This window comes from Sus scrofa, chromosome 6 (genome assembly GCF_000003025.6).
Source record: "Sus scrofa isolate TJ Tabasco breed Duroc chromosome 6, Sscrofa11.1, whole genome shotgun sequence".
In the NCBI taxonomy this organism is placed as follows: domain Eukaryota; kingdom Metazoa; phylum Chordata; class Mammalia; order Artiodactyla; family Suidae; genus Sus; species Sus scrofa.
Window position 1 is genome coordinate 106070850 of NC_010448.4, and position 16325 is coordinate 106087174.

General features: G+C 40.9%; 1 protein-coding gene across 2 annotated transcripts in view; it reads left to right on the forward strand.

Moving 5' to 3' along the window:
• Window positions 1-16325, forward strand: part of THOC1 (THO complex 1) — a 48864-nt gene that overhangs the window by 31588 nt on the left and 951 nt on the right. The window contains exons 12-20 of one of the 2 annotated variants that reach the window (XM_021096157.1): window positions 4642-4742; window positions 6837-6903; window positions 7102-7152; window positions 7238-7308; window positions 7972-8067; window positions 8641-8706; window positions 13278-13361; window positions 15396-15543; window positions 16211-16286. In XM_021096157.1, the coding sequence (XP_020951816.1) occupies window positions 4642-4742; window positions 6837-6903; window positions 7102-7152; window positions 7238-7308; window positions 7972-8067; window positions 8641-8706; window positions 13278-13361; window positions 15396-15543; window positions 16211-16286 (760 nt within the window). The remainder of the gene's footprint in view (window positions 1-4641; window positions 4743-6836; window positions 6904-7101; window positions 7153-7237; window positions 7309-7971; window positions 8068-8640; window positions 8707-13277; window positions 13362-15395; window positions 15544-16210; window positions 16287-16325) is intronic. The other variant, XM_021096158.1, reaches the window with a different exon arrangement.

Below are 16325 nucleotides of genomic sequence, written 5' to 3' on the forward strand. Positions count from 1 at the left end.
CTTTTTAGGTTTAGAATAGTAATCAAGAAGGCTGAAGCCTGAGCTAAGAGGTACAGTAAAATCGAAGGATGATGAAAGGCCCTTTGTTCACAAAACAAAGACATCAAAGAAATATTTGACCATTGCATAATTTCAATGGTGTAACTTATTAAATCACCGAAGAAAAGTGGAACTAGGAAATATATATTCTAGAAGGAAGAATACAATTGAGTGTTTCAGTTTTAGTCTCACCTCTTCCTCACTAGCTGTGTAACCTTACAGGGGTCATTTTAACTTCTAGGGCCTTGTTTTCTCCAGGATAATGCGAAGCAGTTAGTTTGAATGATCACACTGGTCCTCTCCCACCTCCAAATTAGTATCTTATTGGCTCCTGTTTTCAGTCCATTGTTTTGATCCAAGAAAAAGTTATCATCCAACATAAAAAATAAATGTGGAGTTCCCGTCGTGGCGCAGTGGTTAACGAATCCGACTAGGAACCATGAGGTTGCGGGTTCGGTCCCTGCCCTTGCTCAGTGGGTTAACGATCCGGCGTTGCTGTGAGCTGTGGTGTAGGTTGCAGACGCAGCTCGGATCCTGCGTTGCTGTGGCTCTGGCGTAGGCCGGTGGCTACAGCTCCGATTCAACCCCTAGCCTGGGAACCTCCATATGCCGTGGGAGCGGCCCAAGAAATAGCAACAACAACAAAAAGACAAAAGACAAAAAAATAAAAAAATTTTAAAAAAAAAAATAAATAAATGTGGAAAAGGGGACCTAAAGCTCACAGTAGATGAAAAGTTCATAAATAGCACGGATTTCTTCAGGCCCAGAGCTCCCGTCTTCACTTCACACTGACCTCCTTAGGGTCGTGGCACACGGCTGCTCTCTTACTTGCCTCAGTTTTTGTACCTCTTGTTTATTTCTTCTCATGTACGCTCCAACTTTAGGTTTTCTCTTATGGTTCACAGTTGCTGCCTTTTCCAGAAAGTCTTCCTAGAGTAGTATAGACCAGTAGGTGGGTGGTGGAGCCTCTCAATTAATTAGCCAACACTGGAGAAAAGCAGACTTTGTTGGGAAAATTGGTGTGTTTTATTTTGGACGTGAAATCTAATCAGGTGTCAGCTGGACATTCAGGTAGAGGTATTAATAGCTTCTTGAGTACACAGATTTGGAGATTAGGAAGGAGATCTAGGTTGAGAGTATAGATTGGTATATAGTCTGGTTGTCAGCTTATATGTGGTAATTGAGAGTGTAGACTGGCAAGAAAAGAAAAAGCATCAAACCCAATCCCAAAAAAAATCAGCATTTGAGGGAGAAGGAAGAAAGGGGGGAGGAGGAAGAAGATTGAAGAGTAGTCAGTGAGATTGGAGAAAAACTAGAAAAATATGATTTTATGGAATCCAAGCATATCAAGTAGGATAAGGACTATGAAGAGCATTCATTGGATTTAACAACAAATAAGTCACTGGTGAAAACACTGGCCCTGGAACAGTCAACCAGAACGCCGTGTGTCAGAACAGACTAGGGTTGATTGCAAACAATGAATGTAGCCAGTTCTTCCAAAAAGTTTTGCTATTCAGGAGGATAATGTGAGGCCATGCTGTCTTTTTGAGAGAAGTAATTAAATGCCAGTGGAAGGGAGCTTAAAAAGAAGAAAGAGTCGAAGATAAGGCAGAGGATGACCTTTAGCAGTAAAGATGTTGTGGCAGAGGAAATGAGGCAAAACCCCCATGCAGCTGAAACCTCCAGTTTGATAAAGTTTTCTCCTTGTTGAAGGTAAAGGTAGTTGTCTGCTGGGAGTGAGGGGTGTTTTGGTCTGTGCAGCTGGTGTGAGGTAGTTGCTGTGGAGAATAGCAGAGAGAATAGCTTTGGAGAGTAAAGATTGCTGACTAAAGATGAGAGAGTTCGAAGCTGGAGACTTGGCAGTGGTGCCCTCCGCATGGCTGTATGATTTCTTTTTTTTTTTTTTTTTTTGTCTTTTTGTCTTTTTGCCATTTCTTGGGTGCTCCCATGGCACATGGAGGTTCCTAAGCTAGGGGTCAAATCGGAGCTGTAGCCGCTGGCCTACACCATAGCCATAGCAACGCGGGATCTGAGCCACATCTGTGACCTACACCACAGCTCACGGCAATGCTGGATCCCCAACCCACTGAGCAAGGCCAGGGATCAAACCCGCAACCCCATGGTTCCTAGTCGGCTTCACTAACCACTGAGCCATGACAGGAACATCTCTATTTTCTTCAAACAGCTAAATCTGCAGCCTAGATTAGAAGCCCTAGCGTTAGTACACAGGAGGTGACTAACAGTTGATTTGATCCAAGGTTGCCCTTTTGCCCAGTGGATGTGACAGAGGTGTTAGGGAGGTTGGCAAGAAAATTGTTGAAGAGAGAGACCAGAAAGTCTAGAACTGGGGTCAACTGACTGCAGCCCACAGGCCAAATCTGGCCTACTGCCTGTTTTATGTTTTTTACATTTTAAATGTTTACATAGGCACCTACATAATATCCATAATACACCTCTTGGCTCATACAACCTAAAATTTTTATTCTCTAGGCCTCTAAGGAAACATTTCCTAACTCCTTATCTAGAAACAAGGTTCTAGTAAAAGCAAGATAGGACTTAATAGATAGACAGAAAATAGAGAGTTCACAGAACTTAGGGTCTCAGTAAAGTCCGAATAGGTACATTTGGACAACTGAGTGAATAATAAGAGGTTGTAGTAAGAGGGTTGTGAATTAAAGATTTCAGAGCTGAGGCAGCTGTGAGTGAAAGCCAAGTCCAGCTTGTGGCCATGTTGGTGGGGATCTAGAGTGGAGGGGCTGTGACCGTCAGCAGAGTTGAGAGCCCAGATGGAGACAGAGTTGTCCAGAAGCAGAGGAAGGGGAGGCTGGCATGCCATTCAGCTTGCCAGTTTTGGAGGGCTAATGTGATAACAGAATCAGAACCCCAAGTCAAGTCCCTAAACTTGAGGAAAATCCAACTGGAAGCATATGTCTTTTTTTAAAAAAAGAAAAATGTGGTTTGTTTGAATAAGAGCCAGCTGTGTGGAAGAAGTGACTAGGGAGTAAACTGGCTAGTGAATGTCAGGCTGCTGTATGATCAGGTCACCTGCGATGGCTGTCCTCTTGCTCTCTGTCACCCCCTGCTTGACCAGTGCCCGCTTATGCCAACCCTGCTCACATAGCTGACCTCCACATCTGCCCCAGGCCCCCACCAGTGATGTTCTAATCTTTAGATCAGAACTTCTCCACCTTGAGAGCTTATCCTAGGGGCTGCGAGGGTAGGGCATGCCCCTCTGCTAGTATCCCTGGTAACCAGTAAGTCAACCTGACATCTGTTCCCCCTTTAATGGGTAACATCCCCCCGACTCCGGGGAGCAGAGATTGCTGCCATGTCCTGCCACCGTCTGCCACACACATGGTGGGCTTTTGCTCCAGGACTTTGCTTCACGCCTGATAAGATCCCCCATCCATTAAACCACTGAGGTCCCTTGTTGCCGACTCGCAGCTCTTTGTTCAGTCTTGAGGCTGGGCAAGCACACGTCTTGGAGGCCTGTGAGGTGCAGCCCAACAGCTGCATTATTAGATGGAAGCATAGCATGTGACTTGTAGCTGAAGGAACTTGAGACCTGGAACTGGAAACCAATTCCTAGGGCTGTCAGGAGTCTTACTGGTTATTCATTTAGAAGGAGGCAGCTTCCCGTTGTTGTTTAGGTCTGGGAGGCAGAACAGCACAGGTTTGTGGACATAGATAGCACAGCTTTCCCTCAGAGCTCCAGGGACAGAATTTCAATGATGCCTTCATCACTAAAGTCGTTGTCATAGGAAGACCAGCAGTGTTGTTGAAGAGCTTCCTCATAAATACCTTCAAGTCCTTTCTAATCCGAATTCTGTGATAATACAAGTATGATACAGTTTTCTCTAAAGTATTAAAAAAAATTCCATTGAGGAAGTTCCTGTCATGGCTCAGTGGTTAACAAATCCAACTAGGAACCATGAGGATGTGGATTCAATCCCTGGCCTCGCTCAGTGGGTTAAGGATCTGCCATGAGCTGTGGCGTAGGTTGCAGATGAGGCTCAGGTCTTATGTGGCTGTGGCCGTGGCGTAGGCCAGCAGCCACAGATCCCATTTGACCCCTAGCCCGGGAACTTCCATATGCTCTGGGTGCGGCTCTAAAAGAGGGGGAAAAAGTCCATTTAAATTCTGGGTGACTTTTCATCTCTGATTCCTTCTCATTTGCTCATTTTGCACCAAATCTGCTGCAGGCACTTCCTAGGACTACAAAAATGAGCAGTGTCTGTTGGTATTTTGTTGTCTATCCAGAGACATCTTGAAGCATTATTTCTTTATTTGTGGGAGAGTAACAGCCATATTTTGATTTGTTTACTTTCTGCTTTTATCCTGACTTCAGGACCACAGATATAAATAACTTTGCTATCCTCCAACATAAATGTCTCATGGCATAAAATGGTTAAGAAATCTAAATGAAGCCTTTGCTGCTCTATCCTGGGGCTTGTACAGTAGTGCCTCCAGGCAGCCAGTTCTTGACAAATGTTTTTTGAGTTGAAATCTTCCATTTCTGTAATAGCGTAGCCTGCATCTTTATTTAGTTAGAACTTGAATTTAATGTGTCATTTTTGTGTGTGTGCTTTTTTTTTTGCGTAGTTGATGGACTTACAACTGAGCGACAGTAACTTTCGTCGACACATCCTGTTGCAGTATCTCATTTTATTCCAATATCTCAAGGGGCAGGTCAAATTCAAAAGGTAAGTTAATATGGGTAGTAAGTGGTTTATAAGCAACAGCAAAGAGGATTGCTTATTGATCTATTTTTCTTACATATTGAGCTCATTATATGTGTAAGGACCATATCCCTGAAACATTTCATTTGCAGCAATATTAAATAATTGGGGGCTTTTGTTAGAGATACTAGATGCTAAGGTATTTGTTTTTGAGAAAAGTCATTCGTTGACTGTATCTACTATGAGTGTGAGTCTTTGCTACTGAACGCCAGCCATCCTCCCAGTTCTCAGTTGTATTGGTGGGTGGAGGTCTTGCTCTTAATGTACATCAGTCCTCACCTTGCTCCGACCCTCTCCAAACCTGATTTGCAAACTAAGCCCATAATACTTCTCTCACCAGGTGTGGGACTGTCTAGGACATTAGAATTGAAAAGTAATCTTTTTTTTTTTTTTTTTTTTTTTTTGTCCTTTTAGGGCCGCACCCACGGCATATGGCGGTTCCCAGGCTAGGGGTCAAATTGGAGCTGTAGCCATTGGCCTACACCACAGCCACAGCAACACCAAATCTGAGCCACATCTGCAGCCTACACCACAGCTCACTGCAATGCCAGATCCTTAGCCCACTGAGCAAGGCCCAGGATCAATTCTGCAGCCTCATGGTTCCTAGTCAGATTCATTTCCTCTGAGCCATGACAGGAATTTCCCCCAAAAAATCTTTGAAGCACAGAGCAATTCCAGTTTCTTTGGGGTTTCAGAAAACCTAATTGGGATCTCTGTTGTCAGTCTGAATACCTCCACCTGTACACAGACCAGCCCCACTTGTATCAACCATAACTGAAGCAGAGCTCAGTTACTAGATGTTATTGAAAGTTTGCAGAGTAGCGTTGTGTTAGTTGTTTAAAGAACATGGCTTTCCACCTGCTGGTTTTGAATCCTACTTTCATCACTCACTAGCTACAGTTCAGCTTTCAGACTTGTAATTTTAAGATAACACATAGCAAGCACTCAAAAGTGTTATTTGGTATCCTTCTGTGTATCGTCTGTTGTATAGCACAGTAGAAGGATCAAGGACTTTGAGAGTTCCCTGATGGTCTAGTGGTTAGAATTTTGCCGCTGCCACCCAGGTTCAAACCCTGGTGTGGTCTGGGGAATGAGATCCCATATCAAATGGCTGTGGGGGAGAAAAAGACTTCAAGGCAGACCTTGGTTTGAATTCAAGCTTTATGGCTTTAAGTCTCTGTAATCTGTTTAATATATACACACATCCTTGTTAGGAGAACTAAATGAATAATGTAAAGTTCTTAGATCCTGACACTTGGCAGTCTATCAATATTTATTAGATGGCTGTAAAATACAAAGCACCTAGTACATAGTGGGAGGGCAGCTATTAACAGTTTGGGTCTGCCTTCAGCCTTCTCTAGGTTTGGGTTTTGTTTTTCTGTTGTTGTTTTGTCTTTTTGTCTTTTTAGGGCCGTACCTGCAGCATATGGAGGTTCCCAGGCTACGGGTCCAATCAGAGCTGTAGCTGCCGGCCTACACCAGAGCCACAGCAACACCGGATCTGAGCCGTGTCTGCAACCTACAACACAGCTCATGACAACGCCAGATCCTTGACCCACTGAGCGAGGCCAGGGATCGAACCCCGCAGCCTCATGGTTCCTAGTTGGATTCCTTTCTGCTGCGCCACGACGGGAACTCCAGGTTTGGGGCTTTTTATTCATTGTATTTTGAATGCGTTTTAAAGGAATGTAGCGTGACTTACTTGAATGTACATTCTGGAGAGGAATATGTTATTTTCTCCAAGGTTTTTAATCCCACTTTGAACTTATTTTAGGAAACAATCATTGTTCATAGTTAATCAGATTGATTCATTGCATGTTTTATTTCTTTTTATATACCTTCATGTCTTCATTCTGTCCATCTTATCTGGAGGATGAAGTGCAAGAACTTTCTCTTATAATCTTCTCAATGTAATTGTTCTTATCTTGGTAATTTTTGACACTACTTACAGTGTGGTTCATTTATCTGTTACATGCTTCGTGTCTCTTCAAAATGGTATATTAAAATTGAATATATATTCTTGTAACTCATGCATGCTTTTATTGCTTTGTTTCCTAGTTCAAACTATGTTTTAACTGATGAGCAATCACTCTGGATTGAAGATACTACAAAATCAGTTTATCAAGTAAGTTCATCACGCAACAAACCCATGATTGAACAAAATGAAAATTTAGAATTTTCTTTGTTTCAGCCCCAAATAGGAAAATAAGGATAAAGTTAAGCTCAGGTACAAGATCACAAACACTTCTTGGTTCTCTGCCTACAAACCACTCCTATGATGCAGAAAGTTGTTGAAAGCTTAGTATATTCTTTCTAATCACAGCTACTATCTGAAAACCCCCCTGATGGAGAAAGATTTTCAAAGATGGTAGAGGTATGTATTTTACATTTACATAGTCTTCTTAGCACCAAGTTTCAAAGGCTTTATTATACAAATGTAATTTCTTTCTTTTTCCCAGCATATATTAAACACTGAAGAAAACTGGAACTCTTGGAAAAATGAAGGCTGCCCAAGTTTTGTGAAAGAAAGGTGAATATATACTCATCTCAAACAATATCAGAAAGGCATTTCAAAATAGAGTTTATTTTACATCATGTATATTTTGTGTAAATATATTTCATATAAAACATGTAAATTGAACTCTATAAGAATAGAACCACTTTGGGAGTTCCTGTCGTGACTCAGTGGAAACTAACCTGACTAGTATCCATGAGGATACAGGTTCAATCCCTGGCCTCAGTCAGTGGGTTAAGGATCCATTGTTGCCGTGAGCTGTGGTATAGATCGAGGATGTGGCTCAGATCTGGCGTTGCTGTGGCTCTGATGTAGGCTGGCAGCTACAGCTGATTTGACCCCTCGCCTGGGAACCTCCATATGCCACAGGTGCAGCCCTAAAAAAAAATAAATAAAAAATATAACCACTTTGATATACTTCTATTTTATCTCAAATTTCTTGTCCACCTTCCCAGAACAAACTGATCTATTATTAATTACTGGAAAAAAGTCCTGTGTACCCACACCTTGTAATTTGTCCTCTGGTATGGCATTTTTGTCTTCTCTGTAATGAGTGTAATATAATATGAAGCTTTCATTCTTTTTAGGAAGAAAACAATAATTAAATTTTCCTTTACATTAAACATTATTCCATCTCTGCTATCTATGTGAAACTACAGTATGTTTTGTTCACCACAGAACATCAGATACCAAGCCAACAAGAGTAGTAAGGAAGAGAACGGCACCAGAGGACTTCCTAGGGAAAGGACCCAACAAAAAAATTCTGATGGGAAAGTAGGTTAACCTGTTTGCATAGGTGGGGTGTTATGTTATTATAGTTGCTTTTTTATATTGTAAGGGTGTTACTGTAAGAACTCCCAGATTTTTTTTTTCCAGTTTTTTGTGTGTCTGGTATATACATAATGACTGAAGCAAACCGCACCCTGTCAGTCTATAGGGCACATGATGTGGGTTCATGCAATGAGACAAACGTCCATTTGTCTCCTGCTTCCAAAAATCCATGGCTCTAGGTTCTGCCATTTTTTCCGTGTCACAGACAGTATAATTGCTGTGGTGATCCAGCTGGCTTCTAGCTGTTACAAGGTAGTATAATCCTTTCCTGTGTTTTACTTTCCAGCTAATTATTCATTGCTTTATACTGCACTTGAATATTTTTAGAAAAAAGTAATGGTTATCAGTTATCATTAAATATGTTCATATAGAAAATTTGCTAAATGCCAAAAATTAATGATGAAAAGTAAAACTCATCACCACCCCAAAATCCACTATTTAAGTATTTTTATACTTTTAAGGTATAAAAGAATTGTGTCCATACAAAGTGTATTTATTTTTGTGTCTGTTTTATAGTGAAGAGTTAACAAGGCTTTGGAATCTCTGTCCTGATAACATGGAAGCCTGTAAATCAGAGACAAGGCAAGTTTAAAATGTTTTATATCAAGTATTGCTTTTCTTAAATGGTAATAACTAGAGTAGAATTTTTTGACACCTGTAAGTAGAGCTCAAAAGAAATTTTAAAGTTTATTGTGGTTGACTTTGGTCCAGGAGAATACAGCTTTCCACAAAACACTTAAAAGTGCTGATGATAACTGTAGCAATCAAAAGAAATAAGGATTCACAAAAGAAGGGGAAACTAACAACCAAAGTGTGAACTAATGTTGCAGTTCCTTCTAGCTGGGGAGTAGTGCACATGATTCCCACTTTGGAGAACCAGAGAATGTGGGTTTTATCAGAAAGTAAGGCCTCAGGCCTGCACAAATATATAACTGAGTTTCCCTGAATAAAGCCAAGGCCCTTGACACATACCATCTGTAAAATGACAGAGCAGGAGGCGGGGGGGGGGGGGGCTTGTTCACTAGCACAGGAAGCAAGGAGCTCATGATCCATTTCTCCTGAGGTATGGGCGAAAAACTATTCTCTAAGAAATTATAACCACAGGTCTGTAATGTGGTTTTGGGGTTTAAATTTACACTACCAGCAGTGCAAAGGAACAAGTTAAGAGGGTGAACTAAAAAGTTCCGGGCTGATGATAGAAAACCTTCTGGAGGGTCACAACTTCAACCTGAACCCTACAAGGATTCTACAAGTCAGTCTGAAGATGAAAACAATCTACCATGACTAAGAATCAGCAGCTAGAACAGGCAACAAAAGTTAGACAATCACTTCGAATAATAAAACCATCAGATAAAGGCTTAAAATGAGCATATTTAAGATAACAACATAAAAGAACATATTGAAAATAAAAACACAACACTCTTAAAAAGGACCAGGCAAATTTGAAAAACCAAGTAATTCTTCTAGCAGTAAGAAAATACAGCCATTTTGTACAACACTGGGAATATAGTCAGTATTTCATAATAAATATAAATGGAAGATTACCTTTAAAATTGTATAAAATTTTTAAAGATGTGACTAATTTTAAAAAGAAAATAGTCACTTTAAATTACAGAATTTAAAAACAGGTTAAATGGCTGACTAGACAAGAGTTGAAGTAAGAATTAATGATTAAGTAATCAGCCAGTAAGCATTACAGAAGGATCAGAGTTAGAAAATAAAGAGTCAAGACCATAGAATGAGGTCGTCTAACAAGTATTTGAATTAAGAATTTTTTAGAACTGGAGTTCCCATCGTGGCAAAGGGGAAATGAATCCGACTAGGAACCATGAGGTTGCAGGTTCAGTCCCTGATCTTGCTCAGTGGGTTAAGGATCTGGCATTGCCGTGAGCTGTGATGTAGGTCACAGACGTGGCTCGGATCCTGTATTGCTATGGCTGTGGCGTAGGCTGGCACCTGTAGCTCTGATTGGACCCCTAGCCTGGGAACCTCCATATGCCACATGTGCAGCCCTAAAAAGCTAAATAAATAAAAAGAATTTCTCAGAACTGAAAATAGGCATGAATTCTTAGGTTCAAGGAGTACAAGTCTTAAGTGGGATAAACAAAACAAATCCATATCTCTGTGCATTGTAATAAAGTCACCAGGGGAAAAAACTAAATCACCTGTAAAAGTACAAAATGAGACTGACAGCAGACTTCAAGAACAAAGGAGACCAGAAAACAATGTAATGATAGCTTCCAAGTGTTAAAGAAATTATCATCAATCCAGAATTCTGTAACAAGTTAAACAAGGGGTTAGTCAAAAGTGATTGAGAAATAGTTACTTTCATACTAAAACTGTGAGCTATCATCAGCAGTCCTTACTTTAAAAAAGCTGTAATGGAGTTCCCTTCGTGGCTCAGTAGTATCAAACCCAACTAGTATCCATGAGGACAGGGTCGATCCCTGGCCTTGCTCAGTGGGTTAAGGTTCTAGTGTTGCTGTGAGCTGTGATGTAGGACGCAGACACGGCTTGGATCCCATATGGCTGTGGCTGTGGCTTAGGCCAGCAGCTGCAGCTCCAATTGGACCTCTAGTCTGGAAACTTACATATACTGCGGGTGCAGCCCTAAAAAGCAAAACAAAAAGAAATATATTGATGGTCTAAACTTTATTTCCTAAAAACGTAATCTCAACAAACTGGCAGATGGGAGTTCCCATTGTGGCTCGGCAGGTTAAGAACCCAGCTAGTATCCATGAGGATGGGGGTTCAATCCCTGGCCTTGCTCAGAGGGTTGAGAATGCGGCATAGGTCACAGACTCAGCATGGATCCAGGGTTGCTGTGGCTTTGGCGAAGGCCAGCAAGTCTGATTCAACCCCTACCCTGGGAACTTCCATAAGCTGTAGGTGCGACCCTAGAAAGGGAAAAAACAAAAACAGCAGGCATCGTCACAGCCAAGAAATTCAGTCATTTTAAAATACCGAGATATAAGAACTGTGGATAAAAATAATTTGCTAATGTTGCTGGCGGGAGCCTAAATTGGACAGCCACCTTGAAAAACAGTTTGGCAATAACGTGAAGTTAATGATGTGCATAGTCCAGGCAGTTCTGTTCCTGGGCAGACCGATTCTAAAACAGTTCTTTTAAAATGTCATGTTGGAATCACTGGTTGCATGTTGAAGTCAATTTATTAAGTTACCGTCAGCATTTTTTTTTTGGTTTTTTTTTTTTTTTGGTCTTTTTAGGGCCACAGCCTCAGCACATGGATGTTCCCAGGCGAGGGTCCAATCAAAGCTGTAGCTGCCAGCCTACACCACAGCTCACGGCAATGCCAGATCCTTAACCCACTGAGCAAGGCCAGGGATCGAACCCTCAACCTCATGGTTCCTAGTCAGGTTCACTTCTGCTGTGCCACGATGGGAACTCCCACCGTCAGCATTTTGTAAGTGAAACAGAAAACATACTTTTGTGAAACATAAGCTTTACTTACACATATGATAACATACTTTGATGTTTGTATGTGTATTGGGTTGCAATATAAAATGAATTTACTGTGGGTTGCAGTGGAGGTTTGAAAAACATAGTGTCTAAAGAAATCAACTCATCTGCACAAGGAGACAGGTACAAGGGTTAACCTAGCACTATCATAGCACAAGGTGGAAAAAAGCAGCTATCTAGAGAACGGGTAGCTTGTGGCGTGTTCATATAATGGACGCCACTGGAATGAGGATGAGGGCTCCTGTACCAACACATGCCTGCTCCAGAAAAGTCAGGGTGTAGAAGGGTACAAGAAGGAATCCATTGGAGTTCCCGTCGTGGCTCAGTGGTTAAACTCTACTAGCATCCATGAGGATGCGTGTTTGATCACTGAACTTCGATGAGTGGGTTAAGGATCCAGCGTGAGCTGTGTGTGGTGTAAGTCGCAGATGTGGCTCAGAACTGGCGTTGCTCTGGCTGTAGCATAGGCCAGCGGCTACAGCTCTGATTGGACCCATTGCCCAGGAAAGTCTGTATGCCAAGGGTACAGCCCTAAAGAGACCAAAAAAAAAAAGGAATCCATTAATAGAGAGTTTGAAAATATTCAAAACTATATATATAATTTCTTTTAAAATGCACATTAGGAAATTCCTTGTGGCACAGCAGGTTAAGTTCTGACATCGCTGCAGCTGTGGCACAGGTTGTAGCTGTGGCATGGGTTTGATCCCTGGCCCAGGAAGTTCAACATACTGCAAGTATGGCCAAAAAAAGAAAGAAAGAAAAACACACATACATGAATGATAAATGCCACATTCCAAAGAATGGCTGCCTCTGGGGAAAGAGGAGAACGAGGTTAGAGAGAGGTGCCTGAGTCTGAAGTAGGAGCCAGGATGTTTGTTACCGTAGTCCTGACTGCTTGCGGTATATAGGAATTGTAAAACTAGCCAGTGGTTCCATGTATTTGTGAATGATAGTCGAGATTTCAGTGAGTTGTTTTATCTGCTGTGCTATGTAGGAAAAAGTAGTCATGAGCTCAGAAGGAATCTTACAGGTCTGTAATGTTTGCCAGTTTGAAAGCATGTCACTGTAATGAAAATCCTAATAAGATTTGATACTTGATTTTTCTTTTAGAGAGCTCACTTTTCTCATTTTAATCAAAGATGTCTTCTGATCAGATTCTTGTGTCTTATTTGCTTGACTATATCAAATTTTATTTCTAAAAACAAATTCAAGAAAGATGCAATTAAAAACCAATCATGCTACCATGGTAACTAAATAAGCTCGTTAAATTCTTAAAATCTCCATGTGGTCTGGTTTTTTTTGTTTAATTTTGGTTTAAAGAAAAAAATATTCATGGATGTGGACATGATGAGAAAATTTCCTGCTTGCTGGTAAAATTTAGATGGTCTTAAACCCCTGGCTGTCCTCTATGACCCCTAACATATGTTAACCATGTAACTGCCGTGGCTGTTGTGTTTCAGAGACTATAGTTTATAGATGGTGTAGTACCACACTTCCCTCTCTTTGTTGTCAACTCCTTTGAGAAATTTAGAGTCATTTACATCCCTAAAAATCTGAGTTCCTAAGTAATCTGACTGTAACTGAGTGCGGGTATCACTAGAATCTTTACTGCCACCATTTAATGTCTATAAAACACACATGAGCCTCACTAGTAATTTTTTTAAACGCCCAGGGAATACATGCCAACTTTGGAGGAATTCTTTGAAGAAGCCATTGAACAGGCAGACCCTGAAAACATGGTTGAAAATGAGTACAAGTAAGTAATGTTTCTCCTCAGCTGATCTCTAGTACCTTTTCTTAAAAATTGTATGTATACTAGAATGCTTAGCAAGGGAGAGAGTTGATGGTACTTCTCCACTTCAGTGAGTTTATATGCCAAGTTCATATTATGACACATCCTGACTTCAGCAACCATTCCCATCAACTAATAAGCAGGACTTAGAATCATGGTTTGATAGTACTTCTCCGCTTCAGTGAGTTTATATGCCAAGTTCATATTATGACACATCCTGACTTCAGCAACCATTCCCATCAACTAATAAGCAGGACTTAGAATCATGGTTATGTCTAAGAAGAAAAATCCCCCCTTGAGCCCACTTCTTATCACCTCTTTTCTCTGTTCCCCTTCAAATCACACTATATCCATCAGTTGTTGATAATTTCCGCCTTCATTTCCTCATCTATTCTCCCTGGCCAGCCTGTGCCTGCTGGGTGATCTTCTAGTCACTCGACTAAAATAGCTGACCAAGGTCACTTATTTTTTGGACCTCTCTCCAGCAGCATTCGCCAGTTGATCATTTTCTTCCCTTGACACCTGTGAAACTACACTCTTCTCTGCTTTTTCCTTTTGCCTCATTGTCTCAGTCTCTTTTGCTGGCTCCAGACCATCTGCCAAATTCTCCAATTTTGGAATAACTACAGGAGTCAGTCTCAGCTTCTTCATCTGAATCTTCCAGGAGACACCACACAGCCCCATGGTTTTAAATAGGCATCCTGGCACATGGTCTAAGTGCCCTTTACTCTCATCAGCCTGCCTGGTCACTCCCGAGATCCAGATCCTACCTCCTGCTAGCTAGGCTTCTAAGGGCTGGTTTAAGCCCTTTTTTGCATGTTTCTTCATCTGTTAAAACAGTCATAGTACCCATTTCATGGCTTATACATACTAAACATTAAATAAAATGGTTCACTTTGAACCATGCACTGTATAGGGGTAGTATTTTAGGTGCCACACCATCTCAGAGGTGGAAGCTCATTTGTAAGCAATGACTAATATACCAGGCTGCTACTCTTAGAACTTGTGGGGGCTTTCAAATGATTTGTAAAAACTCACATTTGTGCTCTGGATTCTCTGTAGCTTACCTGTTTGCAGAAGAACATTATCTTCAGAATTTCCCTGAGGTTTTTCCTTCTCACCTTACTGTTTACCACCTGTTATTTCATTAGTGAAGAGTTCATAGAGTCTATTCTTGGCATCCCTGCTTATGGTGTTGACTCTTGGATGTGTCCCTTTTAGTTTTGGAGCCATTTTTACTCAGTGAGGTTGACATTTGGCAAATTACAGTTTGTTACATAAATGTTAAAAGGCAGATACTGATTAACATGATCCAAAACTGTTTTATTTATAAAATATTCTGAAACTCACATCTGCAGGTGACATTGCTAGTTTGGTTATCAACTCACTGAAGGTAGTGAACCTCTTTCTTACTATATGACCAGGCAGATGATTTCTGTCCTGCACATACAGCACCTAGCAAGTCCTGGACACATACTAACAGACTTTTAACTTAAATAAGATGTAACTTTTAAAGTTCCCATTGTGGCTCAGTGGTAACTAACTCATCTAGTATCCATGAGGACATGGGTTCAATCCTTGGCCTCACTCAGTGGGTTAAGGATCCAGCATTGCCATGAGCTGTGGTGTAGGTTGCAGACAAGGCTTGGATCTGGTGATGCTGTGACTGTGGTATAGGCCAGAGGCTACAGCTCTCATTCAACCCCTAGCCTGGGACCTTCCATATGCCGTGGGTATGGTCCTAAAAAGACCAAAAAAGTATGTAAACTTTTGAATTGTGTTTGCTACATATGAACCTGCCTCTTTGGACTCCATTGGTTTCTGATTTGTAAGAGAACTGCATACTGAGACGTTCTGTAGGGCTATGATCACAAGGAAGAGATGGTGCCCTCAGCTACTGACCTGAGAGGACATTATTTCATGTGGTGAAGTTCCATGCACTAGAAGGGAACATGTAAATAAAACACTCAATTACAAGACTGGCATCTCTTTTTATAGGGCTGTGAACAATTCAAATTACGGTTGGAGAGCCCTGAGACTGTTAGCTCGGAGAAGCCCTCACTTCTTCCAGCCAACCAACCAGCAGTTCAAAAGTTTGCCAGAATATCTTGAAAACATGGTAATAAAGCTAGCCAAGGAATTACCAGTAAGTAATATAGGCCAATTTTTTCATCCTTTAGTTGGCATTATCTTCCTTTTTTAAGAGCTGAATTTAGCCTTTATTACATGAAAAAAATGATCCACAAACCCCCTTTAGAATGAGGAAGATGCACTGTGTGTGTGTGTGTATGTGTATGTGTATTACACTTACATAAATTGGTAACTTTACGTGCTATATCAAAAATTATTAATTTATTATATTTTGGGTAAACTTATTTTTCCTGTTTTGCCAAAGCATTACATTTTATCAAAGATAGGGCCTTTGGGGGTAGCAGTAGGTAACCTGGCCTGTATTGTTCTACTCTGTTCTTTTCCAGTACAGTATGGTAATAACTATACTATGTGCATCAAATCTAAGAAAATTACTCAAAAAAAACCCACTTAAGGACATGGTTGCTCCCCTAGTCTTCCTAAAGCATTGTTACTATTTGCTGGGTCCTTGCAAGTCATTTTACTATACTTCTTACTGGCTCCCTTCTTCCCACATTAGGGCAAAGGGCCTTTCTAACCTTCAGGTTTTCACCGTCCCACTGTGATCCTTACCTGACATTTGGGCCCCATGATTGGAATCTCTTACCTAAATAATAAGCACTCCCAGTTATATTATTTTAGAAGTTGGCACTCTTTTAAGACATTCTTCTTACTCATTTTAGCCTCCTTCTGAAGAAATAAAAACAGGTGAGGATGAAGATGAGGAAGATAATGATGCTTTACTGAAGGAAAATGAAAGTAAGATTTGAATTTTCTTGGCTATTTTACAAAATTGGA